This window comes from Balaenoptera acutorostrata, chromosome 3, assembly GCF_949987535.1.
Source record: "Balaenoptera acutorostrata chromosome 3, mBalAcu1.1, whole genome shotgun sequence".
Lineage (NCBI taxonomy): Eukaryota > Metazoa > Chordata > Mammalia > Artiodactyla > Balaenopteridae > Balaenoptera > Balaenoptera acutorostrata.
In genome coordinates, this window is record NC_080066.1 from 152,022,902 (window position 1) to 152,043,416 (window position 20,515).

Below are 20,515 nucleotides of genomic sequence, written 5' to 3' on the forward strand. Positions count from 1 at the left end.
CTTCACCTTCCAAATAAGACACTAGGTGTCAAAAAAGTTACGTGCTTTAGACAAGGTTATATAACTAGTAAATTAACAGGTGATAGGTCTGATAGTACTGAAAAGTACTAAACTACATGCATAATCAGGGGACCCTGCTACTTACCTGATCTCACCTCTACTTGTGCCATCTGCTCTAAACACACTGGCCTCCTTGCTGTGCATCCAACACAACAGGCTTTCTCCTACCCCAGAGCCTTTGCACTTGCTGCCCCGCTGTCTACAATCTGCTTCCTCAGACACCTGAATGTTGCTTTCTTACTTTTTTTGGGTCTTTCCTAAAAAATCACTTTTTCTGTGAGGGATTCCCTGAGCATCCTATTTTAAATCTCACCCTCCACATACTCCCTTAACACCTAATTCCCTTTTTGTATTCCAGGTACATTTATTTGTTCATTGTTAACACGCACTAGAATGTATGCACTGTGCAAGGATTTTGTCTGTTTTGTTCCCTTGTGTTCCCAGTGCCTAGATGCCTACAACAGAGCAGGCACTCAGTGAATATCTTTTGACTACATCAATGAATTACTGGACAGAGAAGGAAATGTATACATTAGTTAGTGCTACATTAAACAATAATAAGAGTCATAATAATGAAAACTTTTACAATAAACTCAAGACAAAGAAAGGGAGACAATTTATGGTGTAGAATGCAACTATTATTGACCTATATAATGTTAAAAAGAAAAGCATAGTTGATATCAGTTTGAAGGTAAGAGAACAAAGGGTTTTAGTATTTTTATATTACATGGTAGGGAATGAAGACATACCATCTAAAATTAATAGAACAAAAATTTTATGAGTATAGGAAACCAAGAGAAAAAACTAAAAATAATCTAATCCCTGAAGTCTGGGTGGAGAAGGGGCAAAGAGAAGATGGAAGGGCAGGATGTGTGGGTTAAATCATCCTTTCTCTTCTTTATAGTGGAGAACCAATGATAAGCATTGGTAAATGAAGAACAGACAGTAAAATCATATTATCTAAAGAAGTTAAAATATTACCAATGGGAAGCAGAAATAAAAATGGTTAAAAGTGTCACTGGGGAGTGGGATTAGGGGTAGGGAAGGCACTGTTGTTTTTTAGCCACAAGCATATATCATATGAATGAAAAGCATATATCATGAATTTTTTTAAAGTTTAATTATATTCAACACTGTTTTAATAAAGTAATTTTTTTTTTTTAACCAAAGATCATTCTATCTGAAATGAAGTTTCACTTTTTTTTTTTTTTTAATTTTTTTTTTTTATAGCTACTTTATTTATTTATTTATTTATTTTTGGCTGTGTTGGGTCTTCAGTTCGTGCGAGGGCTTTCTCTGGTTACGGCAAGTGGGGGCCACTCTTCATCGCGGTGCGGGGACCGCTCTTCATCGCGGTGCGCGGGCCTTTCACTATCGCGGCCCCTCCCGTTGCGGGGCACAGGCTCCAGACGCGCAGGCTCAGTAGCTGTGGCTCACGGGCCCAGCTGCTCCGTGGCATGTGGGATCTTCCCAGACCAGGGCTCGAACCCGTGTCCCCTGCATTAGCAGGCAGATTCTCAACCACTGCGCCACCAGGGAAGCCCAATAAAGTAATTTTTAATTCACACATTGTGTTATAAAATTATAACACAGTGCTTAAGAACACAACCCTCTAAATCTAGACTGCCAAAGTTCAAATCCTAACTTCAAATAATCAGGTATCATCAACTATTCCCTAACAATATCATGTAATCTTACTGCATTTTACTCCACAAAGAAAATAAATTCTTAAGAGTTACTGAACAGACTAAATAGCCATTTCTCCAGAGAAGACATACAGATGGCCAAAAGGCACATGAAAAGATGCTCCACAATGTTAATTATTAGAGAAATGCAAATCAAAACTACTGAGGTACCACCTCACATTGGTTAGAGGGGCCACCGTCAAAAAGTCTACAAATAATAAATGCTGGAGAGGCTGTGGAGGAAAAGAAACCATCCTACATTGTTGGTGGGAATGTAAACTGGTGCAGCCACTATGGAGAACAGTATGGAGGTTCCTTAAAAAACTAAAAATAGAGCTACCATATGATCCAGCAATCCCACTCCTGGGCATATATCCAGAGAAAACTATAATCCAAAAAGATACATGTACCCCAATGTTCGTAACAGCACTATTTACAATAGCCAAGACATGGAAGCAACCTAAGTGTCCATCGACAGATGAATGGGCAAAGAAAATGTGATATATACATACAATGGAATATTACTCAGCCATAAAAAAGAATGAAATAATGCCATTTGCAGCAACATGGATGGACAAAGAGATTATCACACTTAGTGAAGTAAGCCATAGAAAGACAAATATCATGATATCACTTATATGTGCAATCTAAAAAAAAAAAGATAAAAATGAACTTACTTACAAAACAGAAATAGACTCACAGACATAGAAAACAAATTTAGGGTTACCAAAGGGGAAAGGGGTAGGGGGGGTATAAATTAGTAGTGGGATTAAAATATACATACTGGGCTTCCCTGGTGGCGCAGTGGTTAAGAATCCGCCTGCCAATGCAGGGGACATGGGTTTGAGCCCTGGTCTGGGAGGATCCCACATGCCGTGGAGCAACTAAGCCCGTGAGCCACAACTATTGAGCCTGCACTCTAGAGCCCAAGAACCACAACTACTGAAGCCTGTGTGCCTGGGGCCCATGCTCTGCAACAAGAGAAGCCACTGCAATGAGAAGCCCACACACCCCAACAAAGAGTAGCCCCCACTTGCCATAACTAGAGAAAGCCCACACGCAGCAATGAAGACCCAACACAGCCAAAAATAAATAAATAATATAAATAAATTTTTTAAAAAACAGGTTTACAAAATAAATAAAATAAAATATACATACTAGTTTATGTAAAACAGATAACCAACAAGGACCTACTGTATAGCAAGGGAAGTATACTCAATATCTTGTAATAACCTATAATGGAAGAGAATGTAAACAAAGAATGTATAACTGAATCACTTTGCTGTACACCTGAAACTAACACAACATTGTATATCAACTATATTTCAGTAAATTTTTTTTTAAAAGAGTTACTGAATAGAGTTGAAACTTCTTTGTAAAGTATACAGCAAATCATGAGTAACTGAAATGCTTGGGATGAATAAGCCAGTAAACATTTCACAATCTATGTTAAAAACTTATCTGAAATATCTCATTGCTCTGATCCAAAGACCGATTTTTCCAAATTTTTTTTTTTTTTAAAGGATTTTCTTATTTATTTATTTATTTATTTATTTATTTATTTATTTTTGGCTGTGTTGGGTCTTCGGTTCGTGCGAGGGCTTTCTCCAGTTGCGGCAAGCGGGGGCCACTCTTCATCGCGGTGCGGGGACCGCTCTTCATCGCGGTGCGCGGGCCTTTCTCTATCGCGGCCCCTCCCGTCGCGGGGCACAGGCTCCAGACGCGCAGGCTCAGCAATTGTGGCTCACGGGCCCAGCTGCTCCGCGGCATGTGGGATCTTCCCAGACCAGGGCTCGAACCCGTGTCCCCTGCATTAGCAGGCAGATTCTCAACCACTGCGCCACCAGGGAAGCCCCCAAATTTTTAATGTTTCAGAAAGAAGAGCAAATTATGATGTATTTGTCATTGCCAGCGTGCTACCAAACTTAAATGTGAATACAATGTATCTGTTCAACCAATTGTCACTTCAGTCGATTTATTTCATTGGTATCACACGTGGCTGAACAGTAAGTTTTACAGTGTGAGGCAGCTTTGAAACAAAACATTACGTATGCAGAAGATTGTCACACACAAGCAATAAAATTATAAGCAGCAGAAAATATCTCATCTCTTGGGATAAACAGAATTTTTAAAGCTGGGAGAGGTTGGTATAACCAGTGCATAAGTCCTCAGGCACCAAACATCTATCAAAAACTTCCAGCTCCTTTTCAAGAGAAGACATTTAACTTCCAGTGTTAAAAAAATCAATTAAGGAAAACACCAAAAAAATAAGAAATGCAGATTAAAAACCCAAGTATTCAGTTGTCATCTAACCAATAACAATAATCAGAGTAGCAGCAGCAGCAGCAGCAAACATTTATTGTGCACTCACTATGTGCCAGTGTTGTATTTTTCATATACTGTATCTACTCATTTAATTTTCATAACACTATACTAATTCTAGTACTAGTTCTTATTTTACAGATGAAAAACCTGAGGCACAGAGAAGTTAAGTAATTTCTTTTTTAATTTTATTTTTTTATTGAAGTATAGTTGATTTAAACTGTTGTATTAGTTTCAGATGTACAGCAAACTGATTCCGTTATATATTCTTTTTCAGATTCTTTTCCCTTATAGGTTATTACAAAATACTGAGTGCAGTTCCCTGTGCTATACAGTAGGTCCTTGTTGGTTATCTATTTTATACATAGTGGTGTATATATGTTAATTGGCTATCTATTTTATACATAGTAGTGTATATATGTTAATCCCAAACTCCTAATTTATCTCCCCCTTTCCCCTTTGGTACCCTAAATTTATTTATTTTTTTAATTTGCAAATCATATATTTAATAAAGTACATATATATATAGAATACATAAACAGCTCTCAAAACTCAAAAATCTGAAAACAAATAATCTAATTTTTCAAATTGGCATCAGATACAAATAGAAATTTTACCAAAAAAAAGTATGAATGGCAAAATAGTTACATGAAAAGATGCTCAACACTACTAGTCATTAGAGAAAAACAAATTAAAACAATGAGATACAACCAAATATGTTTAGAATAGACAAAATAATTAGAACTTTAAAAACCTGACAATTCCATGTTCTGGTAATGATGTAGAATCACTGTAACACTTATACTTTGTTGGTGGGAATGCAAAATGGTAGAGACATTTTGGAAAATAATTTGGCAGTATTTTACAAAGTTAAGCATAGATTTACCATATGGTCCAGCAATTCTGCTCCTTTGTATTTACCTTATTAAAATGGAAACTTATATTTGTATGAAAACTTACACAGTCATGTTTATAGGCTTTATTTGCAATCCCCCCAAGCTGGCCAAACCCAAATTTCCTCTAACTAGAGAACTAATAAGTAAAATGTGGTACACCATACAATGAAATACTACTCTTCAATTAAATGCTAAACACAACAACATAGATGAATCGCATGTACATCATGTTAAGTGAAAGAAGCCATATTCAAAAGGCAAAATATCATATGATTCCATTTATATGACTTTCTGGTAAAAGCAAAAATACAGAAGAGAAAAATAGATCAGTGGCTGCCAGAAGCTGGTGCTAAATTTATTTTTTATGTCTGTGCTTCTATTTCTGTTTTGTATATAAGTTCATTTGTATCTTTTTTTTTTTAAGTTTCCACATGTAAGCAATATCATATGTTATTTGTCTTTCTCTCACTGGCTTATTTCATAGAGTATGATAATCTCTAGGTCCATCCATGTTGCTGCATATGGCATTATTTCATTCTTTTTTATGGCTGAGTAATATTCCATTGTATGTATATACCACATCTTCTTCATCCATTCAACAGAGGTTAAGTAACTTTTAAGAGAGATCACATAGTTAATAATAACTGGCATAGATCAAATGCAACTCAGGTAGTTTGGCTTAAAAGTATATGCTTTTACAGAAGTCTAGATGCCTCTCCAAAATTTTATTACAGAGCCACTGAAGGACAGGAAGCAGGTAAGTGACGTAACCATATGTGCAATTTAGAAAGATCACTATTATGCACTAAGACAATAGTTTGGAAGGGAAACAAGATCAAAAGCAAGAAAAACAGTCAAGAGTTCTTGTAATGGTCTGAGGGAGAAAACAAAGATGAGGACTTGATTAAAGCAGTGACAGTAGGAAAAAGAACAAAAAAAGAGAGGACAGATGTTTAAGAAGATTATATATGATATAGTGACTGTGGCTGATATTGTTAGTTGCCTACATGACAGCCATTCTTTCAGATGGTTTCCCTGCCAGAAGAGCTTGCCTCCACGGTACAGGCTGAAAAAACCAAATAATTGCTTTCTTGACTTTGCTTGCAACTATGGATTTGATTTGATTCAATCTTAGCCAATGTAAAGTAGTGGGAAGTCTCTGTGTGTATGGTTGTAAAGAGCTGTCCCATTCTGATATAAAAGGTATTTGTTCCCTTGATCTTTATCTTTTGATAATAATGAGGACATAAATTATTCTTTAATTTGGTTGCTGGATTCTGTTTATTAATAGTATCTCATACTAGCAGACAGAATTGCAAGACAAGCTTTGAAACCTACTTAACTCTAACTAATCACTACTCTAATACTAAATTATTACACTTCTACAGGCACCAGTTTATTTAAACATACATGGCAGAGCCCAAACCAGCTGTAGCTTCACTTGATTAGTGTCTAGTAATTGCATTTCTATTTCTAGTTAACTGCAAATTCTGTATCGCCTATTCTCTAGAGTAGCTATGCCAATCTAATTCCACAACTTCTCCCCTCTCTCTTCTACAGATGTCTTCACTTCCTACTTCCTTGAGAAAATACGTCTTTAGAATAGAACTCCATCAATCTCATGCCACCAACACCATAAATTTAAGTGCATTTACCCTGTTTTTCACCTTTGCTATTGTTAAAATAGAAGCAGCATCCTTCCTCCAGTATAAAACTAATCCACTCTCTACATGCTTCTTTGTGAAGACCTTTATTTACGCTCAAGTCTCTCCCATTTTAAAAACAAAATTCAACACAAAATCAAACCATGGTGATTTACACCCTTTAAATGAGTAAACTTCATTTTACGTAAATTATCTAATAAAACTGTTTTTAAAAACAAAACAAAATACCCCTCCACCCCCAACACACACACACGTTTTCAACCTCACACTCCCTTTGTTACTCTGTCTTTCTGGTCTCCTTTGAAGACAGACTTCTTCATTAAAATCAAAATTTAGCTGCCTTACTGAGGTATAACTGACATACAATAAACTATACATATTTAAAGTACACAATCTGCTGAGTTCTTGAATCATGTATATACCTGAGAAACCATCATCACAATCAATGTAATAGACAGCCATTACCACCAAAGTTTCCTTCTACCTCTTGCAATACTGCCCCCTTCCACCCCTCCCCCCATCACATAACCTTGTCTGACAAACTTCTTGGATTAGTAATCTCTAGATTTGTTGTCTCCTTATTTTGCATCCATCCACTCAACCTAGATTCCATCCTCATGACTCCACTGTAAGTCACCAACACTTCCAAATATTTAATCTAATGAAGTTTCATTTCTTACTTGATTTCTTTATAGCACTTGACCACTTTCCTCTTCCTTGAAACCTTGGTTTCTGAGACCACATTCTCCTGGTTTCCCTTCTATCTCTCTGGCTACTCATTCTTATTCTCCTTTGAAGATACCTATTACACTGCCTGTCCTTTCTATGTTTGTCCCAGGCCTTCTTCTCTTCTCACTTCCCCTAGGCAATCTTACTTACTCATGACTCTAATGTTAATTTATATATAGCCAACCCTTGTTATTCGAGGATTCCACATTTGCAAACTCACCTACTCACTAAAGTTTATTTGTAACCTCAAAATCAAAGCTCATGGAGCTTTTGTGGTCAGTGGGGATCTGTATGTGCATGTCTCATATGCACCTCAAAAGGAACTCATCTTCTCTACCCCCAAACATGTTCTCCCTCAGTAAGCATGCCCACCACCTTACTAGTTGCCTACATGGGAAATTTATTTATACCAATCCATTACTAGCTCAGAATTCAGTGGTTTCTAAGGCAAGCCCAGATAAGATATCATTTGCCCAGTTATATCTGACTGAGGAAATGCATCTATTTCTAGGCTATGGGAAAAGAATTTCAGGTTTTGATTCTCCTATTCTATCCTGGGTCACCTGTATGTAAGAGTATGGGATGGGGGGGGGATAGGGTGGGTTGGGAAGGAAGGCAGGTAAGGGGAGCACAACACAGCAGAGAGGATAAATATCTTGTAGAAAGGATTTCAAAAGACCATTTGGAAAAGACCAAACAAAAACACCCTAAATAAGCTGCCCTACCTGCATAAGATACAAATCTTCAATTAACTTTACTACACTTATTTCAACACTGTATACGAGTCTCTCAGAATCCTGTGAATGAGGTTTTTAAAATATATATATATACATATATATATGCTTATTACAAATATGATACATGCTCATGATAAAAAATGTCACTAGTTCCAAAGGATATATATTGAAAAGTAAAAGATCCCCAATCCTTCATTACCATTCAGAGTTCAGAATTACCTGTGTCATCTTCTTACAGATATTTCTTACATATATATAAGCATATACATGATTTTTTCTTTTTAACCATAAACAGAATCATTCTATATAAACTGCTCTGTACCTTGTCTTTATCACTTAATAATACACTAAAATCATTCTGTATAAGCACATGCAGAGAATATTCTTTCATGTTTCCTATATCAATGATCATCACCTCTATCAGTTTGGGACAAGATACTAGGTATCATCCTTAATACGACCCTTTTTCATTTCCTAGATCCAATCTGTCTCCAATTCCTGTTGCCTTTATCTCAATTATCTTTCAATTTACTTCATTTCTTTTCATCTCCACAGCCACCACCCTAGTCCAGCCTACCATTATCTCCCCTCTGGATTAGTAATCTTTCACCAGATTCCTTGTAACCACTATGGGTGACCTCCAAACAACTGCAGCTAGAGTCCCAGTTTGGGAAGATGAAAAAGTTCTGGAGATAGATAGTGCTGATGACTGCACAACAATATGAATGTTATTAAAATTTTTTGTTATGTATATTTTATCATAATAAAATAAACAAATAATGAACAACACACCATTTAATGGCTTCCCATTACTCTAAAAGTCTAAAATCCTTAACATGGTCTACAAAGCTCTGCCTTACTTCTTTCCAGGTTCATCTAACTTCCTATACTACAGCTTTCCTTTAGCTCCTTGATATTCTTTCCTCCCACCACCAGGGCCTATGTATATACACTTTCCATAATTTTGAAATGTTCTGCCTATCTTTGTACCGAATTCATTCCTACTCAGTCTTTAGATATCAGGTCAAACTTTACTTTCTCAGGGAAGTCTTCCCTTATCCTGTAGTCTAAGTCAAGTTTTTTGTTACACGTTCTTACAGAACCAGATTCCCTTTTAAAAAGCACTTACCTCAAACAAACGTGATCTAATTAAACTTAAAAGCTTTTGCACAGAAAAATAGACCATAAACAAAACAAAAAGACAACCTACAGGGACTTCCCTGGTGGTCCAATGGTAAAGAATCCATCCTGCAATGCAGGGGACGCAGGTTCGATCCTTGGTCAGGGAACTAAGGTCCCACATGCTGCGGGGCAACTAAGCCCTTGCGTGCCACAACTACTGAACCTGCGCACCTCAACTAGAGAAAGAGAAAACCTGCATGCCACAACTAGAGAGAAGCCCACGCGCTGCAGCGAAGATGCCGCGCACTGCAAGGAAAGACCCCGGGTGCCACAACGAAGATCCCGCAACTAACACCCGACACAGCCACAAAAAAAAAAAAAAAAAAAAGACAACCTACAGAATGGGAAAGAACATTTGCAAATGATGCAACGGACAAGGGATTAATCTCCCAAATATGCAAACAGCTCATACAGTTTAATATCAAAAAAACGAACAACCCAATCAAAAATGTCTACTTAGATGACCTAAGTAGACATTTCTCCAAAGAAGACATACAGATGGCCAAAAAGCACATGAAAAGATGCTTGACATCGTTAATTATTAGAGAAATGCAAATCAAAACTACCATGAGGTACCACCTCACACCAGTTAGAAGGGCCACCATCAAAAAGTCTACAAATAATAAATGCTGGAGAGGCTGTGGAGGAAAAGAAACCATCCTACACTGTTGGTGGGAATGTAAACTGGTGCAGCTACTATAGTGAACAGTATGGAGGTTCCTTAAAAAACTAAAAACAGATCTACCACATGATCCAGCAATCCCACTCCTGGGCAAATATCCAGAGAAAACTATAATCCAAAAAGATATATGCACTCCAATGTTCACAGCAGCACTATTTACAATAGCCAAGACATGGAAGCAACCTAAGTGTCCATCGACAGATGAATGGGTAAAGAAAATGTGGTAAATACATACAATGGAATATTACTCTGCCATAAAAAAGAATGAAATAATGCCACTTGCAGCAACACGGATGGACCTAGAGATTATCACACTAAGTGAAGTAAGCCACAGAGATAAAGACAAATATCATATGATATCACTTATATGTGGAATCTTAAAAAAAAAGATACAAATGAACTTATTTACAAAACAGAAATAGACTCACAGACATAGAAAACAAACATAGGGTTATCAAAGGGGAAAGGGGTGGGGGTAGGATAAATTAGGAGTTTGGGATTAAAATATACACACTACTATATATAAAATAGACAACCAACAAGGACTTACTGTATAGCACAGGGAACTATATTCAATATCTTATAATAACCTATAATGGAAGAGAATATAAAGAAAAGAATATATATATAACTAATCACTTTGCTCTATACCTGAAATTAATACAACATTGTATATCAACTATATTTCAATAAAAATTTTTTAAAAGAGAGAAAAAAAGTTTTGAAAAGCACATATCTCGGTTTGTAATCATATATTATTAACACAAATATCTAATTAAAGTCTATCTCTCCCACAAGGAAACTATAAACTCTACAAGAGCAAGAACTATATCTTATTTGCTTACCACTCAGCATCTGTCTGGCACATAGCAGGTGTTCAAAATAATTTACCAAGTATGTGAATACAGATCTACCTTATTCTTTTTTTAAGTGTCAAAGAATTCCCCATAATTGATGTCATAATTTCTTTACCCAATCCCAGAATGATGGCATTTAACTTGTTTCCAGATTTTTACTATTATAAACAAACTGCTAGAATGATCACTCATGCCAGTGTATATCTATGGATGTATTTAACGTAATTCTTAAATGTAAAATTGCTGGTCAAATGAAAAGTGCATTTAAAATTTTAACTGATATTTCCAAATTATGCTCCTATAAGGCTGAAAAGTATCCTCCAAGCAATCAACAATGTGTAACAGTACCAACTTCGATATACTTAATACTCAATTTGTATAATCAAAATGAACCTACTGGGCTTCCTTGGTGGTGCAGTGGTTAAGAATCCACCTGCCAATGCAGGGGACACAGGTTCAAGCCCTGGTCTGGGAAGATCCCACATGCCATGGAGCAACTAAGCCCGTGCGCCACAATTACTGAGCCTGCACTCCAGAGCCCACGAGCCACAACTACTGAGCCTGTGTGCTGCAACTACTGAATCCTGTGTGCCTAGAGCCTGTGCTCCGCAACAAGAGAAGCCACCACAATGAGAAGCCCGCTCACTGCAACCAAGAGTAGCCCCTGTTCGCAGCAACTAGAGAAAAGCCCACGTGCAGCAACAGACCCAACACAGCCAAAAATAAATAAATAAATTTATTAAAAAAAAAAAAAAATGAACCTACTGTTTGGCTGGGTGTGGGGTAATAGAGAAGAGTGTTAGTTTTTATGCAAGAGAGGTGTTTTGTTTTGTTTTGTTTGTATTTTAATATCATACTAAGCATTTAAAATTAAATATTAAGTTTATTATTCCTATAAAAGAAGTTTCAGCAAATGTGTTGCGTAGACAAAGCTAAGTGATTAGGAAAATGTTTCATCATTGACAGACTGTGGATAATTTGTGTATTTTAAAAATCATGTATTAATTTAACCTACAGATTCTCAAAAGCACTTTTCCTGTCATATTGATTGTTTTTCTAAGACTTTAGTCCATGTTTCAATCATAGTACTGAGGCAGTAAAAAGGAGCAGAAAATCACAATAAGAATGTTCACACATAAGAATATACAAAAAACAGAGAAAAATGCTAACGCTTTATATTAAACTAAATTTTTTTCTTCAAGATATTAACATTTTGTTGTAGTTCCTTCTATTTTTTGTCCTCATACTTAATACATGTCATAGCATGCTTATACTACTATTAATTGCTTCTTTTCACTAAGCAGTGTAGCATGTATGTTTATTTCTTCCATGACCTTAAATACAGACCCTTCTTCTCCAGTCTCAAGTAGCAGTAACAAAAAGCACCTGCACAGCACCCCCTTCTCGAGATCTTCACTATGTTCTTAACCTCTTTAAGCTTCCATTTTCTGATCTGACAAATGACAGCATTAGTTTAAACGACCTCTATATGATTAAAAGTTACAAGATTAAAGAGGAAATCTCTTTTGACTTAACTCTTCCCATTTAAGCTTTTCTAGAACATACCAGGCCTGTATTTAAGAAGGCAGACGCCAGCTTCCTCTGTCCCACCACTTAGTAAGCATATCCTGTTGAAAATAATTTGATTCTTGTGATTCTTGATAATTCAGGACTTTTAGATATTTCAGGATTAGTATTCTCATCAGAAGTGATCTTGGGACTGCCCTGGTGGCTTAGTGGTTAAGAATCCACCTGCCAATGCAGGGGACACGGGTTCAAGCCCTGGTCTAGGAAGATCCCACATAATGCAGAGCAACTAAGCCCATGCACCACAACTACTGAGCCTGCACTCTAGAGCCCATGAGCCACAACTACTGAAGCCCACACGCCTAGAGCCCGTGCTCCGCAACAAAGACAAGCCACCGCAATGAGAAGCACAGGCACCGCAATGAAGAGTAGCCCCCGCTCGCCGCAACTAGAGAAAGCCCGCAGGCAGCAATGAAGACCCAACACAGCCAAAAATAAATAAATCAAATTAAATTAAATTTAAAAAAAGAAGTGATTTTATTTGTAGTGATTCCAGATTATATACAAGAAATTCTTATTTAAATATAAAGAGAGATTAACCAAGATGGCAGAGTAGAAGGACGTGCTCTCACTCCCTCTTGCGAGAGCACCAGAATCACAACTGGCTGCTGGACAATCATCGACAGGAAGACATTGGACTTCACCAAGGAGGATACCCTACGTCCAAGGACAGAGGAGAAGCCACAATGAGACGGTAGGAGAGGCGCAATCAGAGTAAAATCGAATCCCATAACTGCTGGGTGGGTGACTCACAGACTGGCGAACACTTATACCACAGAAGTCCACCCACTGGAATGAAGGTTCTGAGCCCCACGTCAGGCTTCCCAACCTGGGGTCCGGCAACGGGAGGAGGAATTCATAGAGAATCAGACTTTGAAGCCTAGTGGGAGTTGATTGCAGGACTTCGACAGGACTGGGGGAAACAGAGACCCCACTCTTGGAGGGCTCACACGGAATAGTGTGTGCATCGGGACCCAGGGGAAGGAGCGGTGACCCTGGGGGAGACTGAACCAGACCTACCTGCTAGTGTTGGAGGGTCTCCTGCAGAGGCGGGGGCTGGCTCTGTTTCACCGTGGGGACAAGGTCACTGGCAGCGGAGGGTCTGGGAAGTACTCCTTGGCGTGAGCCCTCCCAGAGTCTGCCATTAGCCCCATCAAAGAGCCCAGGTAGGCTCCAGTGTTGGGTTGTCTCAGGCAAAACAACCAACAGGGAGGGAACCCAGCCCCACCCATCAACAGTCAAGTGGATTAAAGTTTTACGGAGCTCTGACCGCCACAGCAACAGTCAGCTCTACCCACCACCAGAGGCTCCCATCAAGCCTCTTAGATAGCCTCAACCACCAGAGGGCAGACAGCAGAAGCAAGAAAAACTACAATCCTGCAGCCTGTGGAACAAAAACCACATTTACAGAAAGATAGACAAGATGAAAAGGCAGAGGGCTATATACCAGATGAAGGAACAAGAAAAAACCCCAGAAAAACAAATAAATGAAGTGGAGATACGCAACCTTCCAGAAAAAGAATTCAGAATAATGATAGTGAAGATGATCCAGGACCTCGGAATAAGAATGGAGGTAAATATCGAGAAGATGCGAGAAATGGTTAACAAAGACCTAGAATAATTAAAGAACAAACAAACAGAGATGACCAATACAAAAACTGAAATGAAAACTACACTAGAAGGAATCAATAGCAGAATAACTGAGGCAGAAGAACAGATAAGTGACCTGGAAGACAGAATGGTGGAATTCACTGCTGCGGAACAGAATAAAGAAAAAAGAATGAAAAGAAATGCAGACAGCCTAAGAGAACTCTGGGACAACATTAAACGCAACAACATTTGCATTATAGGGGTCCCAGAAGGAGAAGAGAAAGAGAAAGGACCAGAGAAAATATTTGAAGAGATTATAGTCGAAAACTTCCCTAACATGGGAAAGGAAATAGCCACCCAAGTCCAGGAAGTGCAGAGAGTCCCATACAGGATAAACCCAAGGAAAACACGCCGAGACACATAGTAATCAAAGTGGCAAAAATTAAAGACAAAGAAAAATTATTGAAAGCAGCAAGGGAAAAATGACAAATAACATACAAGGGAACTCCCATAAGGTTAACAACTGATTTCTCAGCAGAAACTCTACAAGCCAGAAGGGAGTGGCATGATATACTTAAAGTGATGAAAGGGAAGAACCTACAACCAAGATTACTCTACCCGGCAAGGATCTCATTTAGATTTGATGGAGAAATCAAAAGCTTTACAGACAAGCAAAACCTAAGAGAATTCAGCACCACCAAACCAGCTCTACAACAAATGCTAAAGGAACTTCTCTAAGTGGGAAACACAAGAGAAGAAAAGGACCTACAAAAACAAACCCAAAACAATTAAGAAAATGGTCATAGGAACATACATATCGATAATTACCTTAAACGTGAATGGATTAAATGCTCCAACCAAAAGACACAGACTGGCTGAATGGATACAAAAACAAGACCCATATATATTCTGTCTCCAAGAGACCCACTTTAGACCTAGGGACACATACAGACTGAAAGTGAGGGGATGGAAAAAGATATTCCATGCAAATGGAAATCAAAAGAAAGCTGGAGTAGCTATACTCACATCAGATAAAATAGACTTTAAAATAAAGAATGTTACAAGAGACAAGGAAGGACACTACATAATGATCAAGGAATCAATCCAAGAAGAAGATATTAACAATTATAAATATATATGCACCCAATATAGGAGCACCTCAATACATAAGGCAACTGCTAACAGCTATAAAAGAGGAAACTGACAGTAACACAATAATAGTGGGGGACTTTAACACCTCACTTACACCAATGGACAGATCATCCAAAATGAAAATAAGTAAGGAAACAGAAGCTTGAAATGACACAATAGACCAGATAGATTTAATTGATAATTATAGGACATTCCATCCAAAAACAGCAGATTACACATTCTTCTCAAGTGTGCACGGAACATTCTCCAGGATAGATCACATCCTGGGTCACAAATCAAGCCTCAGTAAATTTAAGAAAATTGAAATCATATCAAGCATCTTTTCTGACCACAACACTATGAGATTAGAAATGAATTACAGGGAAAAAAACATAAAAAAGACAAACACATGGAGGCTAAACAATACGTTACTAAATAACCAAGAGATCACTGAAGAAATCAAAGAGGAAATCAAAAAATACCTAGAAACAAATGACAATGAAAACAGGATGACCCAAAACCTATGGGATACAGCAAAAGCAGTTCTAAGAGGGAAGTTTATAGCTATACAAGCCTACCTAAAGAAACAAGAAAAATCTCAAGTAAACAATCTAACCTTACACCTAAAGAAACTAGAGAAAGAAGAACAAACAAAACCCAAAGTTAGCAGAAGGAAAGAAATCATAAAGATCAGAGCGGAAATAAATGAAATAGAAACAAAGAAAACAATAGCAAAGATCAATAAAACTAAAAGCTGGTTCTTTGAGAAGATAAACAAAAATTGATAAGCCATTAGCCAGACTCATCAAGAAAAAGAGGGAGAGGACTCAAATCAATAAAATCAGAAATGAAAAAGGAGAAGTTACAACAGACACCACAGAAATACAAAGCATCCTAAGAGACTACTACAAGCAACTTTATGCCAATAAAATGGACAACCTGGAAGAAATGGACAAATTCTTAGAAAGGTATAACCTTCCAAGACTGAACCAGGAAGAAAGAGAAAATATGAACAGACTAATCACAAGTAATGAAATTGAAACTGTGATTAAAAATCTTCCAACAAACAAAAGTCCAGCACCAGATGGCTTCACAGGTGAATTCTATCACACACTTAGAGAAGAGCTAACACCTATCCTTCTCAAACTCTTCCAAAAAATTGCAGAGGAAGGAACACTCCCAAACTCATTCTATGAGGCCACCATCACCCTGATACCAAAACCAGACAAAGACACTACAAAAAAAGAAAATTACAGACCAATATCACTGATGAATATAGATGCAAAAATCCTCAACAAAATACTAGCAAACAGAATGCAACAACCCATTAAAAGGATCATACACCACGATCAAGTGGGATTTATCCCAGGGATGCAAGGATTCTTCAATATACGCAAATCAATCAATGTGATACACCATATTAACAAATTGAAGAATAAAAACCATATGATCATCTCAATAGATGCAAAAAAAGCTTCTGACAAAATTCAACACCCATTTATGATAAGAACTCTCCAGAAAGTGGGCATAGAGGGACCTACCTCAACATAATAAAGGCCATATATGACAAACCCACAGCCAACATCATTCTCAATGGTGAAAAACTGAAAGCATTTCCTCTAAGATCAGGAACGAGACAAGGATGTCCACTCTCACCACTATTATTCAACATAGTTCTGGAAGTCCTAGCCACGGCAATCAGAGAAGAAAAAGAAATAAAAGGAATACAAATTGGAAAAGAAGTAGTAAAACTGTCACTGTTTGCAGATAACATGATACTATACATAGAGAATCCTAAAACTGCCACCAGAAAACTGCTAGAGATAATTAATGAATATGGTAAAGTTGCAGGATACAAAATTAATGCACAGAAATCTCTTGCATTCCTATACACTAATGATGAAAAATCTGAAAGAGAAATTACGGAAACACTCCCATTTACCACTGCAACAAAAAGAATAAAATACCTAGGAATATACCTACCTAGGGAGACAAAAGACCTGTACGCAGAAAACTATAAGACACTGATGAAAGAAATTAAAGATGATACCAACGGATGGAGAGATATACCATGTTCTTGGATTGGAAGAATCAACATTGTGAAAATGACTATACTACCCAAAGCAATCTACAGATTCAATGCAATCCCTATCAAATTACCAATGGCATTTTTTACGGAGCTAGAACAAATCATCTTAAAATTTGTATGGAGACACAAAAGACCCCGAATCGCCAAAGCAGTCTTGAGGGGAAAAAACGGAGCTGAAGGAATCAGACTCCCTGACTTCAGACTATACTACAAAGCTACAGTAATCAAGACAATATGGTACTGGCACAAAAACAGAAATATAGATCAATGGAACAAGATAGAAAGCCCAGAGATAAACGCACACACCTATGGTCAACTAATCTATGACAAAGCAGGCAAAGATATACAATGGAGAAAAGACAGTCTCTTCAATAAGTGGTGCTGGGAAAACTGGACAGCTACATGTAAAAGAATGAAATTAGAACACTCCCTAACACCATACACAAAAATAAACTCAAAATGGATTAGAGACCTAAATGTAAGACTGGACACTATAAAACTCTCAGAGGAAAACATAGGAAGAACACTCTTTGACATAAATCACAGCAAGATCTTTTTTGATCCACCTCCTAGAGTAATGGAAATAAAAACAAAAATAAACAAATGGGACCTAATGAAACTTCAAAGCTTTTGCACAGCAAAGGAAACCATAAACAAGACGAAAAGACAACCCTCAGAATGGGAGAAAATATTTGCAAACGAATCAACAAAGGATTAATCTCCAAATTTATATAAACATCTCATTCAGCTCAATATTAAAGAAACAAACACCCCAATCCAAAAATGGGCAGAAGACCTAAATAGACATTTCTCCAAAGAAGACATACAGATGGCCACAAAGCACATGAAAAGGTGCTCAACATCACTAATTATTAGAGAAATGCAAATCAAAACTACAATGAGGTATCACCTCACACCAGTTAGAATGGGCATCATCAGAAAATCTACGAAGAACAAATGCTGGAGAGGGTGTGGAGAAAAGGGAAACCTCTTGCACTGTTGGTGGGAATGTAAATTGATACAGCCACTATGGAGAACAATATGGAAGTTCCTTAAAAAACTAAAAATAGAATTACCATATGACCCAGCAATCCCACTATTGGGCATATACCCAGAGAAAACTGTAATTCAAAAAGACACATGCACCCGAATGTTCACTGCAGCACTATTTACAATAGCCAGGTCATGGAAGCAACCTAAATGCCCATCAACAGACGAATGGATAAAGAAGTTGTGGTACATATATACAATGGAATATTACTCAGCCATAAAAAGGAACGAAATTGAGTCATTTGTTAAGACGTGGATGGATCTAGAGACTGTCATACAGAGTGAAGTAAGTCAGAAAGAGAAAAACAAATATCGTATATTAACGCATGTATGTGGAACCTAGAATGGTACAGATGAGCCGGTTTACAGGGCAGAAGTTGAGACACAGATGTAGAGAACGGACATATGGACACCAAGGGGGGAAAACTGCGGTGGGGTGGGGCTGGTGGTGTGCTGAATTGGGCGATTGGGATTGACGTGTATACACTGATGTGTGTAAAGTTGATGACTGGTGGGAACCTGCAGTATAAAAGGACAAACAGACAGAACAGCTAATGCTGGGCTTTCATTGGGTTATTTGTATGGAAATATGTTGGTATAGATGTTTCAGACATTGCATGAAGTTTCTAGGGGTCTTGTGTGTTCTGGTATAATGTTGTAGGTCATGGTCCTGGTTGTTGCTTTAAAATGTATATCTCAGAAGTGACTAATTTTCTTTTCAACTGCATTATTGTGAACTTTCATCAAGACTTTAACCGTGGTCATTTTTAAGTTTTTTGTCATTTACAGACAGTTCTGGGTGTACTCTGATGATTTTGCAAATATGTTCCTATAAAAGGGTTTCATCTTCAAGAAATTCATGGAAAAGACTGACAAGTACAGGTTTCTGGTAACTGACTGTACTGCTGAACTGAATGAATAAGCATTTTCAGAACTCTAATGAAAAACTGATGAACTCATAAAAGTGCTAACAAAAGATCAAGATAAAAAAAAATTAATTACATGGGACTGAGTGAGCTGATGAGGATGAGTATAATTTTTGTGACTTCCTGTTTGAATTAAAAAAAAAAAAACCCACAAGGACTCAGAGGCAAAGAATATACAAATCAATTTTCACTGCAAAGTAAAGGAGCTGTTACAGTGGAGGATTACTGGACTGAATGTCAATATTATGACATAGTATGAGTGTGTTTCATGTTTGGTAATTGCAATCATTGTTGCTTTTGTTGTGGTCGTCCATGTACAATGCTTGGTGTCAGTCTATTTATCTCTTGTAAAAATAAAATACAGTGTGTGTGTGTGTGTGAAAATTAAATAAATAGATAGATAAATAAATAAATAATAAAATAAATAAATAAATTCAACTTAACCTTCCCTGTCCTCTAAAATTTAAATAAATATAAAGAGAAAAATCATTAATTATAATCTGTTTTTCTTCTTACTAATTCTACCACTGAAGCAGAATATAAAGGGACTAGCTTTTAGTGTTTTCTTTTAACTGTCCTAATTAATGGAATTTCACATATAATAAACTGTCAATTCTTTTCAACGTCTAGATTTATAGAAACATGAGCTCTTACCTTAACTGGGAAGCTACATTTTCCAGTACGAACTCCTTCTTCATCTGTCTGCCACTGATGTGGACGACTGGCCTCTGGAACATAAACATCTTTCTTTCTCCTAAAACTTTGCCGTAGTTTATTCATTTTAATTTTTACAAGCTGTAAAAGAAGTACAAAAAGGAAGTTATTACTTTCTCACATATTTAAAGTTTGGATTACCGTCCTAATAAAAAACTAGTATCCCAAATTAAAGATTTTGTTTTAGGGGGAAATGAGCAATTAGTATACTTCCTCTTAGAGTAACTCTAAGTTCAAACAAACAAACCACTTCAATTTTGAAAAGACAATTATAATGCTATTCTTGTAAAACAACAATAACCTGTTGTAGGATCTGAAGAGATGTTATTCTAAGAACTTTCAAGCACTTTAACTGCAATAATCCAATGAGTATTCCTCCTGATCTACCTCTCAAATCCATTCTAACTCCTGAATAAGGAAATTTGTACCTGTAGCCAAATTATAAACTGCTAACAATTTTTGAAAATATTCTGAAAACTTTGATCCTTATTAAGAAAAAAACATTCTGGAACACTGAAATTTGGGGATCTTTTTGGCTTACTATCAGAAGACACTAAGCAAAGCAGGGACTTTAATAGTCTTTTGTAAAAGATATTTTATAAAAAGAAATAAAG

The 20,515-nt window shown here is 37.1% G+C and overlaps 1 protein-coding gene across 11 annotated transcripts in view; it reads right to left on the reverse strand.

The window, feature by feature from the left end:
* Nucleotides 1-20,515, reverse strand: part of NUMB (NUMB endocytic adaptor protein) — a 178,835-nt gene that overhangs the window by 46,390 nt on the left and 111,930 nt on the right. For all 11 annotated transcript variants that reach the window (XM_057544229.1, XM_057544236.1, XM_057544234.1 and 8 more), the window contains one exon: nucleotides 19,842-19,982. In XM_057544229.1, coding sequence (XP_057400212.1) covers nucleotides 19,842-19,967 — 126 coding nt within the window. In that variant the 5' untranslated portion in view covers nucleotides 19,968-19,982. The remainder of the gene's footprint in view (nucleotides 1-19,841; nucleotides 19,983-20,515) is intronic.